Source organism: Camelus bactrianus, chromosome 6 (genome assembly GCF_048773025.1).
Source record: "Camelus bactrianus isolate YW-2024 breed Bactrian camel chromosome 6, ASM4877302v1, whole genome shotgun sequence".
Classification (NCBI taxonomy): domain Eukaryota; kingdom Metazoa; phylum Chordata; class Mammalia; order Artiodactyla; family Camelidae; genus Camelus; species Camelus bactrianus.
In genome coordinates, this window is record NC_133544.1 from 75,690,275 (window position 1) to 75,706,209 (window position 15,935).

The following is a 15,935-nucleotide window of genomic DNA, read 5'->3' on the forward strand; positions in this document are numbered from 1 at the left end:
ACGGTGATGTTTGAGTCCGGAGCCAGGGAAGAGGGCCGGATCGTCGACTTTCTGATTGGTCCTGAGCGGCAACTGAATATTCCCTGACGCATGCGCATCGCCTGCTTCCGGCGAAGGAGCTCGGTGTACCGGCTTTTCCAGCCCGGGTGGAGTTCCTGCCCTGCCTTACTCGGGCCTTCCGTGTGCAATGGCTCCGGACTCAGGTCCCTTTCCCGAAGGGCCTCTCTTAAAGCTGCTACCTGTAGACGCTAAGGACAGGGCCACCCAGCGCTGTCGCCTGGGCCCGGCCGCCCTCCGCGCCTTGGGTGCGCACCTGGGCTCGGTGGTGAAGATCTCGCTGCCTGACGGCGGCTCCTGTCTCTGCACCGCTTGGCCACGGCGGGATGGAGCGGACGGCTTTGTGCAGCTGGATCCGCAGTGCGCGAGTCCCGGGGTGGCAGTGGGGGCGCCGGGGTCCCGGGGGAGTCTCAACCTCAGCCGCCTCCGCTTAGTACCCTGCCCGCCTCTTCGGCGCCTCGCCGTGTGGCCAGTGTTGCGGGAGCGGGCGGGCTCGGCCGGTTCTCCGAATCCAGCCGCGGTGCTGGAGGCGGCGCAGGAGCTGCTGAGGAATCGTCCAGTCTCTCTGGGCAACGTGATGGCCGCTCCTCCGGACGCCCCCGGCCCGCTGGCCGCCCTGCACATCGTCAGCGGGGTGCCCAGCCCGGATCCGGCCGGGCTGGTCACCCCTCGCACCCACATCGGTCTCAGCGGGGTCTCTCCCTCGGAAGCGGAGCCGCAGCCCGAGGTGCCCCTGGGGGGCCTTTCGGAGGCAGCCGACTCGCTACGGGAGCTCCTCCGCCTGCCGCTCCGCTACCCCAGCGCCCTGGCCTCACTGGGGCTAGCAGTACCCCGCGGGGTGCTCCTGGCCGGCCCTCCCGGAGTGGGCAAGACCCAGCTCGTGCGGGCTGTGGCCCGGGAGGCGGGCGCAGAGCTGCTGGCCGTGAGCGCCCCAGCGCTGCAGGGCGCCCGGCCCGGGGAGACCGAGGAGAACGTGCGTCGGGTCTTCCAGCGCGCCCGGGAGCTGGCCAGCCGCAGGCCCACCCTCCTCTTCCTGGACGAGGTGGACGCCCTGTGTCCCCGGAGGGGCGGACCGCACCAAGCCCCCGAGAGCCGCGTGGTGGCCCAGGTGTTGACGCTGCTAGACGGGATCAGTGGGGACCGCGAGGTGGTGGTGGTGGGATCCACCAACCGGCCGGACGCGCTAGACCCAGCGCTGCGCAGACCTGGGAGATTTGACCGAGAGGTAAATGCGCTCGGCCAGTTAGCCCATTGCCCGTACAACTTCGGTCTCTTCTGGCCCTGGTTGGCTGCCCCAAGGCGTTTGCCGCTTAGGTTTAGGAGTCGGTGAGGCTGTAGTGGGGCTCTTTGTAATGCAGAGAACCCATTGCCTGGTCCCTAAATGATCTATGAGCCAGGACTTTTCCCCCTCCCTTATAGTAAAAGTGTTCTGCGGGGCAAGGTGGTCTTTAGGAATTAGTTGTGCAGGTCCTGAGGATGAGTACTATAAACAGTAATGTTACTTTTTTAGGGAACTAGGACTTGCTACAAGCGTATTAAAACTCTTACGGATTTGAAATGAGAATTTAAAGTAGGATAGCCTCAAGAAACAAACTTGTTGAAATAAGGGAGAAGGCAGGAAAGAACTAAATCAGAGCAGATACTAACTTTTACAGATTTATTCATTCCTTGTCTGGACGCCAGCATCCACGATTGCTCCATGAGTTGCCAGGAAGGTTGAGTGTTCAAAGCTGTCTTATTTTATAAATTTCAGTCCTAAACTGATTCTTGATTTCTATTAAATAGTTTGAATAGTGGTTATTTAAGTGATGTTTGAACTTTGTGATAGGATTCTAAAGAGACAGGTAATTGCACACTTTAGCATAATCTGTTTAGAACTTGAGTGGATTTCTTCCTTGCACCATCTAGGACCTGTCTCCTGAATAAGTTCCATAAGGCAGGGACCTAGACTATCTGGTTTACTGTTGTATCCCTGGCTCCCAGAACTTGGTAGGTTCTCAAAAATAACAAATAAAAACTTACTAAATAACATATAATTTTAATTGTACAACTTTCTAGCCAGTGTTACTCCTCTGGAAAATAAGGATTTTCAGATATTCTGAATTTAAGATATGCTTAAGAGTACATAGTAAGAGTTCCAGGTTTGTGAACTAAATTATTATACATGTTTATGAGGATAAAAATAATCTTTTGTGCAGTGAACTTTTTCTTTTCTTGCTTTGCATATAGGTTGTCATTGGGACTCCCACACTTAGACAAAGAAATGCAATTCTACAAGTGATTACCTCAAAGATGCCCATCTCCAGTCAAGTCAATTTGAGCCTCCTTGCAGAAATGACAGTTGGCTATGTTGGTGCAGACCTGACCGCACTCTGTAGAGAGGCTGCCATGCACGCTCTGCTTCATAGTGAGAAGGTATTGGTTTATGACCTATGTTAACCCTTTTATTAATGTAATGAGTTAATTTGGGGATTAAAAAAAAGTGGTAAGTACATTTTATTGAAGCTTTTGATATCTTTGACAGCTGATTCTCACATATATTTTTACGTCTAAACTCCATATAAATAGTGTATGACTGAATGTAGGGATCGAGGGCTGTGTTCTCCAGGATCTGCCAAGGGCATTTTCCCCTCTCTCACTGAACCTTCCTAATGCTGAAGGCCAGAGCAGCCAGGAAGAAGACAGTGTGGCCCCAGAAGAAGCAAACATACTTCTTTTTAATTTTTAGTTATTTTATTTTGAATCTATTTCAGACTTAGAGAAAAGTTGCAAAAACAGTACAAAGAATTTTTGTATATCCTTCAGCCAGATTCTTCAAATGTAACATTTTATCACATTTGCTTTATCATACTCTCTTCATGTGTATGTATGTTTATATATATATGTTTATACTCTCAAGTGTTTTTGAAATATTTGACACTATACTGCTGCCATGATGCCCCCTCAGCAGTGAAAATTTAAGTGTATATTTCCTAAAACAAGGACTTTAACCACAGTACAGTTACCAAGATGAGGAAATTGACACTGACACAGTACTTTCATCTAATCTATATAGACCTTATTCAAATCTCACCATTTGTCCCAAAGATTTCCTTTGTAACAAAAATTTAAAAAGGAAAAAAGAAAAAACTATTTTTTAATCCAGGATTACATACTGCATTTAGTTTTCTTGGTTTCTTAATCTTTATCTAGAAACATTCTTCCATCTTTCTGCCATTTTTTTTTCTGACAATTTTTGAAGAGTACAAGTCAGTTATTCTGCAGAATAATCCTCAGTTTGCAACTGATTGATGTTTCTCTGATGATTTGATTCAGCTTTTGCATTTTTGGTAGAAATATCACAGAAATGTTGCTGTGTTTTTCTCATTGCATCTATTGAATAGCAAATGATATCTCTTTGTCCTATTACTGGTGAAATTAACTTTGATTTCTTGTTAAGGTGATATCTCTGAGATTTCTCCATTGTCAAAATACTATTTTTCCCTTTGTTATTATTAAGCATCTGGTGGGGGAAATAACCTTTTCTAACCCAGAAGATTGGGTACTTGGAATTGTATTAAATTCACCTGTGACATACAAATCTTTTATTTCATGGCTGCCTTTCTTAAAAATAGTTAGGATATTAGCTTAAATAGTTTTCAACACTATGGATTGAAAAATCTGTTTACTCTGTATGTAATATGTTATCCTGAATCCCTAAACCCATTCAGAAAAAAATTAATTTCAGCATGCTGAGGATTCTGGGACTTTTTAAATCTCTTTTATAACATTAAAATTGTCCTTTGATCTTATAATTTTTAAAACCCAATTTTGAGTTGGTTTAAACTATAAGAGGATGATTTAGCATTCTACATTTTGAAAACCTTTTTGTTTAGGTAATTTATATCCTTCCTCATTTCCTTTTCCATTATTTTTACTCTGACAGTGAAGGTGGGGAAGGAGTTATGTGAACTTGTAAGTCTTCATCTTTTGGATTTAGAACCAAAACTGCTTGAAGATTTAATGACAAGTCCCATGTGTAAAGATGTGAGAATATATGCCTCTTGAGAGGAGGACAAGAGTGTGGGAAAGGAGGTTTACATTTAGCATTCCCTCTGCTTTGAAGTTCCAGGTTTGACCTTAAGCACCTTGGCTTAGGTGGACCAGCCAGCTGCAGCCGTCCTAGTAGCCCAATGCTACTTCAGGAGGGGCCTGCCCAGCATAGTTCCCACAGGTGATGGCTGAGTTCATAAACAACCAGGGGAAGTGGAAGAAAGAAAGGCAAAAAGGAAGAAGGGACAGAGGTATCTGGGAAGGTACTGGCTCCATCTTTTTCTTCTTTCCCTTGCAGGCAGCTGAGGGGCTGCTGCCACCTCTGTGCCAGGGAAGACAAGGGACACATTCAAGTTTGTTCAACTTTTTGCCAAGTGTTCCCATGAAAGCATTAGAAATATAGTTTAATAAATAACAAATACCTATGGTGTAGCACAGGGAACTATATTCAATACCTTGTAATAACCTATAATGAAAACAAATGTATGTGTATATGACTGACTCCCTATGCTGTACACCAGAAACTAACACAACATTGTAAATAAAAAGAAGAAAAAGAAATATGGTTTAACACATACACATAGAGGGGAAAAAATTTTACCTGCCTGAAAGGATCATGAAAGTAAAGTGAAATAATGTACATACAAGTGATCTTGAAGTATAAATGGGATTTTCAAATATCAGTTGGTATTACCTAAGAATTAATTAGTATTCAGTTACCCAATATCTAATACTGCTAGCTAAGGGGGAAGAGGCTATTTTAAGGAATTATTTAATAGTGTTCTTTGTGAGAAATTAAAGAAGACTAAAAAATTATAAAGAAAGTAAAAATTGTCTGAAATCTCACCTCCCAGGGATTAAAACTATTAACATTTTTAAAGGAATGCTATTCAAAATGGCTCTATATATACAAATTCACTTACTTAATTTTATATAAATGAGATAAAATAGTCTGTTATTGAAAAGTGGGAATTTAGAGACAACTAAATGTTCAGAATTTGATGTAAGAGGGCAGATGCTTGAATATAATACAGATATAATGAATAGAAATAGAAGTTTTTAACTGTCATAAAAATTCTGCTACACTGGAATGATGAAGGAAATTGCAAGATGGATTCTCCAAAACATAGTCTTAAAGGGAAGATGGCCTTTCTATGTATAACATAAAACCTAATAGCCAAAAAGAAAATGATTTATTAATTTGACCATTTTGGAATGACAAAATAATACTATCGGCAAACACAAGACATGAGATAGACTGGAAAAAATACTTTCAGCGCATGACAAAAAGACTAGTTTCCTTGATATAGAAAGAACTCTCACAGAGCAGTAAGGAAAGACCAACAATGCAAGAGAAAGTGAGTAACAGATATGAACTGGCAGTTGACTGTCAAAAGATTACAAATGGCTAATAAACATGAAAAATCCTCAGCTTTACTTTGTTTAAAAATTAGTCTTTTTCAGTTCTTTTTATTTTTAAAAACTTATTATTTTAAAATAATTAAAACTTCAGGGAGAGTTGTGAGAGAACTTCGGCTAAATCGTTTATCCAAATTCACTGCCTTTTAACATTCTGCCAAATTAGCTTTATCATTCTCTTCTTTTTTTCTCTTTTTTTTAAATTGAAATATAGTCAGTTTACAATGTGTCAATCATTCTCTCTTTTCTCTCCTTCTCTCTCTCTCTCTTTCTCTGTATAGTTGACCCTTGAACAACACAGCCCTGAACTGTGCCAGTCCACATATCCATGGCTATTTTTCAGTAATAAATACACAAGTACTACATGGTCTGCGATTGGTTGAATCCATGCAGATGCAGAGGAATGGAGGTCAACTCTGAGTCAGGATTAACCCCGTGTTGTTCAGGGGTCAACTATGTGTGTATATACATTGGTTTTTGTGAATCATTTGAGAATGGGTTGCATCTGTCATAACCTGTTACGCCTTAATATTTTTAATGTTCATTTCCTAAGAATAATCATGTTCCCGTACATGACCATTATATGTATAATCATTATATTCAGGGAATTTAACATTGATCAAAATGTGGTCAGAGCTACAGTCCATATTCTGATTTTGGTAACTGCCTCAGTCTTTTTGGCATGTTTTTCCTCCAGTACAGGATCTAGTCCAGGATAATGTATTAACACAGTTTTATTTTCTTTCAATCTTGAACAGTTCCATAGCAATTTCTATGTGTGTGAGGCATTTGACATTGACATTTTTTTAAGGCTGTAGCTCAGTGATTTTATAGAACGTCTGTCAGTTTGGGTTTGTTTGTTTCTTCATAGTCAGGTACAGGCTGGCTGTGCATGCCTGTTGGGACTACTGCGTAAGTGATAGTGTGTCCTTCTTAGGGTGTCACATGTGGGGGCGCATGATGTCCGCCTGCCCCTCATTGGTGGTGCCCCTAATGGGTGATTGATGTGATCAACCATCCAAGGTTGTGTCCAGTTTATCTACTTCATAGCTGCTGTTTTTCCCTTTACAACTAGTAAGAAATCTGTGATGAGACCCTTTGAGACAATGCTAATATCCTGTTTCTCATCAAGCTTTCCCTCCCCTAGGTTAGCATCCATTGATGATTCTTGCCCCAAAACAGCCTTTACTGTGGTGGTTGCAAAACTGATTTTCTTTAAAAAATGTGTGTGTGTGTGGGAGCAGTAATTGGGTTTATTTATCTATTTGTTTAACTAATTTTTTTAATGGAGGTACTGGGGATTGAACCCAGGACCTCGTGCATGCTAAGCACGCCTTCTGCCGCTGAGCTATACCCTCCCCCCACCAAACTGATTTTCTAATTCCATTATTCCCTCTACCTCACTCTTGATTGAAGAAATTTAATTAACACAATAGTACCATTTCCTCTGTCACACTGGCAGAAATTTAAAGCTTGGTAATGTCCAGCGTCAGGAGAGGTATGGAGAGAACAGCTTCATATTGGTGCAGCTTTGAGGACAGCTTAGTAGTAGCTGTGAAAATTGTAAGTGTACATATGCTTAAGCATAGTAATTCTACTTTGAGGAAGTTGTTATATAAAATACTTGAACATATGCACAAAGACTTTTAGTTGCAGCTTTATTTTTAATAACAAAAGACTGGAAACAACCTTTGTTCAACAGAAGGATTAAAATACTCATACGATAGTGTATTATGCAATTATTAAAAAAGTGAGGTAGAACTGTATTAATTGACATTAAAAGATTTCTAAGATAAATGAAAAAATACAAATTAATATGTACAGTATTGTTCCATTTGTGTCTCTATTTGAAAGGACATACTTACATCATAAGACATACTGGAAGAATAAAAAGGAAACTGTTGACAGTCTCTGGGGATTAATATTGGTGGGAGTTGAGGGGGAGACATTTAGTTTTTTGTACCATGTATATACATTTCTTTATAAGGATAACAAAATAGATGTATAAATTCAGAAGAGGATTTAACATAAAAAGTAATTGTGTTTGTGTACCACAGAAAATGCCCACCTGATTTTTTGGTTTGAATTTGCTTTTTGGGGTGGATTTCTTCAGAACCAGGACAATCCAATGATTGATGAAACAGACTTCCTTGAAGCTTTTAAAAAGATCCAACCCTCATCATTCCGAAGTGTCATTGGACTGACGGACATCAAGCCTGTCGACTGGGAGCAGATTGGTGGCCTTGAAGATGTAAAACTGAAGTTAAAACAGGTGAGACAGAGAATCTGCTTAAGCCAGTAGAATATGACAGTTTAGGTGTAATGCACTTATGGTGAAAACAAGGTACACTGAAACTTCTTGCAGCCATCACTAATGCGATCCTAACTTCCAGGTCCAAGGGTTGCTTTTCAGTCCTTGTCTAACTGGACTCTGTAGACATGAAATACCATTTTTCGTGCTTTCCTGCCTCACCCTCTTCTTGTTTGCTTTTTGGAAAGGGAGAAGTCAGACCATCTCCTTAATTTTTTTTCTTTGGAGGGGGAGGTAATTTGGTTTACTTATTTGTTTATTTATTAGAGGAGGTACTGGGGATTGCACCAGGACCTTATGCATGCTGAGCAGGCGCTCTACCAGCTGAGCTATATCCCCCTCTTGTTTGCTTTTTGCTGTAAAGAGTTTATAATTTAGAACAGAGGTCAGAAAACTTTTTCTGCAGAAGGCCAGGGAGTAAATACTTTAGGCTTGTAGTCTATGTTGCAAGCACTCAATATGTAATGAGTATTTGTATTCTGATGAAAGTTTATTTATGGACACAAGTCATAATTTTCCACATGTCACAGAATACTGTTCTTTTTTTTTTTGAGCATTTAAAAATGTAAAAAATGATTCTTAGTTCATGGACTATACAAATTCATGTTCTTAGTTCATAGGCCTGAATTTGCCCTGGGACTGGTAAAAGCACAAAATTATAATAAACAGTATGGCCTTGATGGCCGCTTGATCCTGATTCTCACAGCGCACATTGAAGGACAGGGACACAGCTCACCACATCTTACCTGCATTGCAGTTTCAGAAATTGATTTTGCCAATTCACCTTCGGGTGATCCTGCCATAAGGAGGTAGGTTTCTCTAACCACACGTACACAAGATAATTTATATGTTTTAACTAAGAGCTGTATCTACAGTGAACTCTGTGTCCATGGATAAACACATTTATAAGATGCCCTAATTTTTTATGTGCTTTGTCTCATTTAATCTTCACAATATACAGGAGAGGGGTTAGCTACACCTTCCTATTAGAAACATTCTAATGTTTCTTAAAAATATGAAGCTTTCCTATTTTACTGAGCACTCCTCTTCCCTACCTTAAATGTTAGTTCTCCAAGCTCCTGAGAGTCCTCTTTTTGCATTTTCTGAGTCAGTCTTTGATCTCCTTAATGTCCCAGTCTTCAGCTTTCCCCTGAAACTGTTAACCCAAAAATCTATATCCAGCACAGATAATTCTTCTGATCATCAGAAGTACTTAGCCGCCTGCCTCCTAGATGACTTCCAGGGATCTCAAACTCAGCATGTCCAAAGTCCAGCAAGTCAACTCCACCTCTACACTGGCTCCCCTGCCTCAGTGAATACTGCCAGCCACCCCTCCCCTAAGTCAGAAACCTGTCTCCTACACACGTGGGCTCATGGCGTACATCATGTCTCTTCCCCTCTGAATCTCCCCTGCGTAAAATGCAATTACATTTTATGTTTCAAATCTATCCCTTCCACACCATCTCCACTGTCTGTGACACATCAGCCTTATAGTCTCAGTCATTGCAAGAGACTTCTCATTGGTCTCTCTACCTCTGATTTTATTTCCTTCTAGTCCATTCTCCTTCCTCAATGTTGATGAAATCTTTCAAGGCCGTTGTGAGCCGACTCCTACTTCCGCTTCAGCGCCTTTGCTCCTTGCCTCCCCCATCCTCCCCTCTGTCCCACTTACTGTTGGGGATGAGTCGCGCTGTCTCCTGTGTCTGTATGCATTGATCCCTGTCTGTGGAGAGCCTTTCTCTGGCCTGGTTGTTAGTTCACAGGCCTATCTCCCGAACTAAAATACGAGTTCCCGAGGTGTGGGGTCTCGCCTGTCCTTCTTTGTAGAAGCATTAAATCAATAGTTAAGAGCTTGTGTTCTTGATCTGCACTGTCTGGGGTCAGTCTTAGTTCTGCTGCATCACCAGCCATAAGGTAATAAGACCTGGGCAAGTTACTTAACTTCTTAAGCCTGAGTTTCTGCATCTGTGTAATAAAACACCTACCTAAAAGGTAGTGAGAATTTGTTTACTATTCAGTTAACGTGTATTGGGTGCCAACTTTGTGAAGGTGTCATTCTAGGTGCTGGAGATCTGCTTACATTCTAGCAGGAGCAGAATGACAAGCTCAACATGGAAAAGAATAATTTCAGATAACAAATGAATCAGTGCTCCAAAAGTGAAAATGAGTGTAGTGTAGGGTGCCTGGCAGGGGAACGTCTGCTTTAACCACAGTGGTTAGGGAAGACCTCTCCAAGGAGGTGACATTCGAGTGGACACCTGAATGATGAGGGATAGCACACAGAGGTCTTAAAGGAGCATTCAGGCAGAGAGACTGGTAAAGGTAAAGGCTCTGACATGGGGACAAACTGGGGTGTTTGGGCAATAGTCATGTTATGTGAGGCTTGTTAGCATTGGTAAGGTAGGAGTTGGATTATGATTTTATTCTAAGTCTGATGAGAAGTCATTGAAAGATTTTAAGCAGAAAGTGATGTGACCTGACTTAGGTTACAAGATCACTGGCTGCCGTGTGGAGAATGAGGCGCGTTTCCAGCTCACGGCAGGCACCTGAGAATTGCTGAATGAATGAATAAATGAATGAATGAATTTACTGACTTATTTGATGTTTCATCATTATACTAAAAGAACTGTCTCTTTTTGTGTACTTACAGAGCATTGAATGGCCTCTGAAATTCCCCCGGCAGTTTGTTAGGATGGGCCTGACACAACCAAAGGGGGTTCTCCTATATGGTCCCCCTGGCTGTGCGAAAACCACCCTGGTCAGGGCCCTGGCCACCAGCTGTCACTGCTCTTTTGTTTCAGTTAGCGGAGCTGATCTCTTTTCATCTTTTGTTGGAGATTCAGAAAACATCTTGTCTCAGGTTTGTTTATTTTTCCCCACAGTAGTTAAGTTTGCTTTTGAATTTTTATTTCATACCTTAAGGATAAACCTTATTTAAAAAAAAAAAACAAACGCTTTTTTTCCCTATTAGAAAAATTATACCTATTTGTGTGTAGAAAACTTAGAAATTATGGAAAAGTGTAAAGAGGAAATCCTCCATAATTCCTCTACCTTCTGTTAACGTTTTGGTGAATTTCCTTTGTCTTTCTGTTTCCTTGGGCATAAATATAGATATATTAATATCTGTATTTTGTGATTTTTTTAACTTAATAATACTTCTAAAATTCCATAATATTAAATATCCTTTGAAAATATGATTTTTAACACCTAAATAATGTGCTGTTTCTTGTTTTATTTATTCATTCCACAGTTCTTAGACATTTAGAATCTCTTTTTGTATTTTAAAAATTATAAATAGTAATGCAGAAAACATACATTCATATGAATAAGGCATGATGTGTATAGCTTTTTAATATTTTCATTTTCCTAACAAAAGGTATTTCGACAAGCAAGAGCAAATACTCCAGCAATTGTGTTTTTGGATGAAATTGATTCAATCTTGGGTTCTCGATCAGTCGGCAGAACAGGATGTAATGTTCAAGAGCGTGTTCTTTCTGTTCTCCTAAATGAATTAGATGGGGTTGGACTGAAGACTATAGAGAGAAGAGGAGGTAATTCAGATCAACATGGTAAATACAAGGAGCTGGAAAAAAATGAAGAGGTATTTATTAGCCAGAATACACCAAAAATCCAGGCCAACGTTACATAGAAAGCATCTACACTAGCTTCTGTGCTGGGTTCATCTCATAGAAAGAGTTATGTAGTTGCAGCTTGACTCCTTGGAGCTGGTAAAATTTGTGGCTTACCTGGGAAAGGTGAGGTAGATTTTATAATAAAGTACCTTAGATATACACGAATGTGAATTTTTTCCTAAGATTAGAAACATAACTTTACATATTGCTAATAGAAAAGGGAGTTTCTTATTTCTATATCCTGGAAAACCAGTGTTTATCCATTTCTAAATTTTTGAATGTGAAATGAAACAAAACAGATTATTATTTCCAATAATCTTAGTAATTGAAAATTTCATTTTCTTGAGGAATGGGTTTCCTTGCTCATAATGAAGTTAAAGTGACCTTTAGAAATCCCCCTCCTCCTTTCTGAGTCTTCTCCAGATTGAGTCTGGTATCCTTAAATAATCCCTGACAGATTTTTTTTTTTCTTTTGCTGTTTTATTGTTTCCCATTTTTAAAATTGTTCCATGAATACAGAGTCTTAACAGCTCCTTGGGAACATATACCACCGAAATTTGAGGGGACCCGTGAGGTTTTCTAATCAAATCTCCTCGTGATGCAGGAATTCCTTCTGCAGTATCTGACAGGTGTTTACCCAGCCTCTGCTAAAATACTTGCAGATATAGGAACTCACCTCTTTGAGAGATCACATTACTGGAGAACTGCTCTGATTATTTAGTTCAACAATTTGGAACGCTTAGCATGTGTAAGGCCTTGCCCTGCCTGCTTTTAGATATTTATTTTCATCCTGGATTTACATACCTGCAGTTTATGTTAATTGTCATATTTCTGCCTCTGGAAAGAAAAAAACAAAGTTAAATAAATCTCCCTCTTCAAGAACATAAGAACCAAGACTTTTCATAGTCATACATGTGTTAGTCATATGCTTCTGTCTTTTCAAGTCATCCAGTTAAATTGTAATCATTCACTGGGGCTCAGGTGCATTCAGGTCACCTGATGGATGTTCTCTGCTGTGATGTAAGGTTCTCGCATTGAGAGATGCCCATCAGGATTGGTCACTCCCTTCACCCTGTGCACAAAGTAGCTCTTTGTTTAATCATTTGTTTGTGGGGTACCTTGATATTGAGAACGTGGTCTGGATAGGAAGTGTAAGCATTCTAGTCCCAAGAAAAAAATTCCCCTGTTTAAAAATGGGTCTTCTGATTTGTAATTTAATTAATTGATTAACTTTTAATTAATTTATTTTGGGGGGTAATTAGGTTTATTTATTTAATGGAGTTACTGGGGATTGGACCTCGTGCATGCTAAGCATGTGCTCTACCACTGAGCTGTATCTTCCCCTTCTGATTTGTAATTTAAAAAAATACATTTAATAATTAGCAATTTATTGACTTTACTTTGTGTTGTATATTTTCCCTCAGCTAGAGTTTCAAGAAGTTTTTAATAGCAATGTCATGATTGTTGCAGCAACAAATAGACCTAATGTGTTAGATGATGCCTTGTTGCGGCCTGGAAGATTGGATAAGATCATTTATATTCCACCTCCAGATGAAAAGGTAATCATTGTGCACATAGACTCTGTGAGCACTAAGAAGCTGGCAGAATTGAATGCCCCGCTGGATGTAGTGTGTAGTGTGGTGGGTGTCTTATATTGGATTCTGCATTTTCCCTTGCCTGCTAGCCCGTCATAAATCATCATTTTCCTCTGCTTTTGCTGGGTACTCTGGCCCTTTTTTCAGAGAAACATAAGCCTAAAAGTTAGGTAGTAACTTCAGTTTTGTGGAAGACTCAAGATACTGAGTTTGTTGAGTTTACTCAACATTATTTTGCAACTAGAAAGGAGGAATCCTCAAGTGTTAAAAGGGGTTAAAAGGGTTTTGGAGATTATCTGGATCAAAGTCCTTATTTTACAGTGGAGAAATCTTAGGTTACAGAGGTTATACAATGTATCCACAACCAAAGAATCAGTAAATCCTTTGCCCTTAACATCCAGAGCCATAGCAGGGAGTGAAAGACACAGAAAAGGAATTTTTTTCCTTCCTTGGGCTTTTATCAAATTTTGAAGGGATGAAAAAAAAAACCTATTATATATATATTTTTTAATTTTTTCACCTTTTTTTGTTTATAATTTTTTTGGGGGGAGTAGTCATTAGGTTTGTTTGTTTGTTTGTTTATCTTTAGTGGAGGTACTGGAGATTGAACCCAGGACCTTGTGCATGTTGAGCATGCGCTTTACCACTGAGCTATACCCTCCCCCATTATGTTTTTAAGTTGTGTCTGATAATTTATGTATTTGCTTTTAAATCATGTCTGAGGCACTGTTTGTACCCCAAAGAGAGATTCTTTAAGACTCTTAAAGAGATTATGGTTGGTTATTTTAAAAATTGATTTAAAAAACATTAAAAGTTTGTCGTGATGTCACTGTTTTTACCATTGTTGTATGAGCCACTGACGGATTATTCTTTCTTCTTCAGAAGAAGTTGTTCTTATTGTCTGATTCTTAAATATTTATACTTTCTCTGTAATATGATAACAAACTCCAACTTGAAATATTTTAATAAAGCCCTGTGTCAAACATGAATGTTATAAGCTTATAAACATTATTTTTTATTTTTGTTCCAGGGCAGGCTTTCTATTTTGAAAATCTGTACAAAAAACATGCCAGTGGGGCCTGATGTTTCCTTAGAAAAGCTAGCAGCAGGAACCTGTTTTTTCTCTGGAGCTGATCTTGGAAACCTCTGCAAAGAAGTAAGTTAATTAGTGAAGCAACCTGTAGTCCAAAACATTTCTTCATTTATTCAGGTCTTCATTCACTTGGCAGTATTTACTGAAAGGCAGCGCCGTGTAAGGTGAAACAGGCCTGGGCCGCTCCTCCCCTGACAGGGCTTATAGGTTGATGGCGGGGGCGGGGTGCAGAGAGCTTCTACTGAATTGGAAGTACATAGTGAGTCAGGGAAGTTTAGGGTGCTGAAGGGGCACCTAGGAAGGACACCAGTCCAGACTTGAGGGCGTCAGAGAAGGCTTTCTGAGAGAGGGTGTATTTAAGTTGAAATTGGAAGGATGTTGAGGGAGTTAGCCAGACGAAGGCCGAAAAGGGGAGTGTTTGAGGCAGAGGGAATCAAATGTGCAGACAGCTGTGGTAAGAAATGACATTATTGAAGAGGTGGACAATGGCCAGATCACACAGGTCCTCGTAAGTCACTCTGAAGCATTTAGACTTTTTTTGTGGGCAAAAAAAGCCATTGTAGGTTTTTCCCTTTCAGTAAACTTGTATTAGACGTAACAGTCAGAAACATGCACAGAACAGAAGCACACAGTTGATTGAATTAACATAAAGTGAACACACTTGTATAACCACCACTTGGATCAAGAAGGAATGTTGTCAACACTCCAGAAGCTTTCCTTGGCCCTTCCCACTCTGTCCCCAGAGGGAAGCATGCTCCTGACTTCCAGTGCCGCAGACTCATTCTGCCTGCTTTTGCACTTACGCTTTCCTGTCTGCTGCTTTAAGTCAAAACTGTTTGCGATGTTCATCCGTGGTTTTGTGTGTAGCGGTAGTTTATTCATTTCTATCGCTTATGATATTCTAGTATATGAATATACTACATTTATATACACATTTTATCTTTGAACATTTGTTGTTACTACTTTTTTGACGCTGCTATGAACAGGCTTGTACGTGTCTATTGGTATATGAGTGTGTGTTCCTATTTCATATACATACGTACCTACAAGTGAAATGCTGGGTCGTACAGTACATGTTTGATCTATTCCTTTATGATCAGTGCTGTGTCCTGTTTAAAAACTCCTACTCTGAGGTCAGGAAGATAGTCTCTCATCTTTAAAATATTTGTGTTCATAATGTATATATTATTCTGCAGTTTGCTTTTTTCCCCCCATTTCAGGCTAGAATTTAATGTAGACGAAAAGATGGTCTAGTAAGAGGACTTTTAATCACTTTAACTTTCTAGCTTAGTGTTTTTACTGTCATGAATATTGAAATTCTATGAAGTGAGACTGAGATTTTTGTGTTCAGATTTTAAAGTATTACCACGTATTGTAAAAGAACAATGAAGCGTATTTATTGTTTCCTGTCGTTTGTGTCTTGTAGGCCGCCTTGCTGGCTCTGCAAGAAAATGGACTAGAAGCAACCACAGTGAGACAAGAGCATTTTCTAAAATCACTGGAGACTGTAAAACCATCCTTAAGTCGCAAGGATTTGACTTTATATAGAAACTTATTTCAGAAACCAGAATTTTCTACCTTAGAAGATGTTTGAAAATTACTTTACGTGTAAACTACCAAAGGATCAATTGAAATGTGAACTTGCACTACAGTTGACATGTTCACGCTCCGTGTGTTTCCTATAAATAAAAAACCTTGCTCCTGATAAGCTTTCATACTTACAGAAAAGCTAAAAGAATAGTACAAAGAACTCTTACATACTCTTACCCCAGATTCACCAATATTTAACATTTTCC

The 15,935-nt window shown here is 40.0% G+C and overlaps 1 protein-coding gene across 7 annotated transcripts; it reads left to right on the forward strand.

Moving 5' to 3' along the window:
- Window positions 1–3: 3 nt before the first annotated feature.
- AFG2B (AFG2 AAA ATPase homolog B) lies at window positions 4–15,847 on the forward strand. Of its 7 annotated transcripts, none has more exons than XM_074366051.1 (8): window positions 5–1,282; window positions 2,287–2,472; window positions 7,622–7,780; window positions 10,470–10,679; window positions 11,196–11,388; window positions 12,880–13,010; window positions 14,077–14,202; window positions 15,566–15,847. In XM_074366051.1, the coding sequence occupies exons 1-8, from the start codon at window positions 188–190 to the stop codon at window positions 15,731–15,733; spliced, it is 2,268 nt and encodes a 755-aa protein (XP_074222152.1). In that variant the 5' UTR covers window positions 5–187; the 3' UTR covers window positions 15,734–15,847. The 7 variants fall into 7 exon arrangements, 5 of the variants coding, with proteins under 5 accessions (XP_074222152.1, XP_074222154.1, XP_074222153.1 ...); XM_074366053.1 differs by having other exon boundaries at window positions 12,922–13,010; XM_074366052.1 differs by having other exon boundaries at window positions 11,196–11,370.
- Window positions 15,848–15,935: the final 88 nt, after the last annotated feature.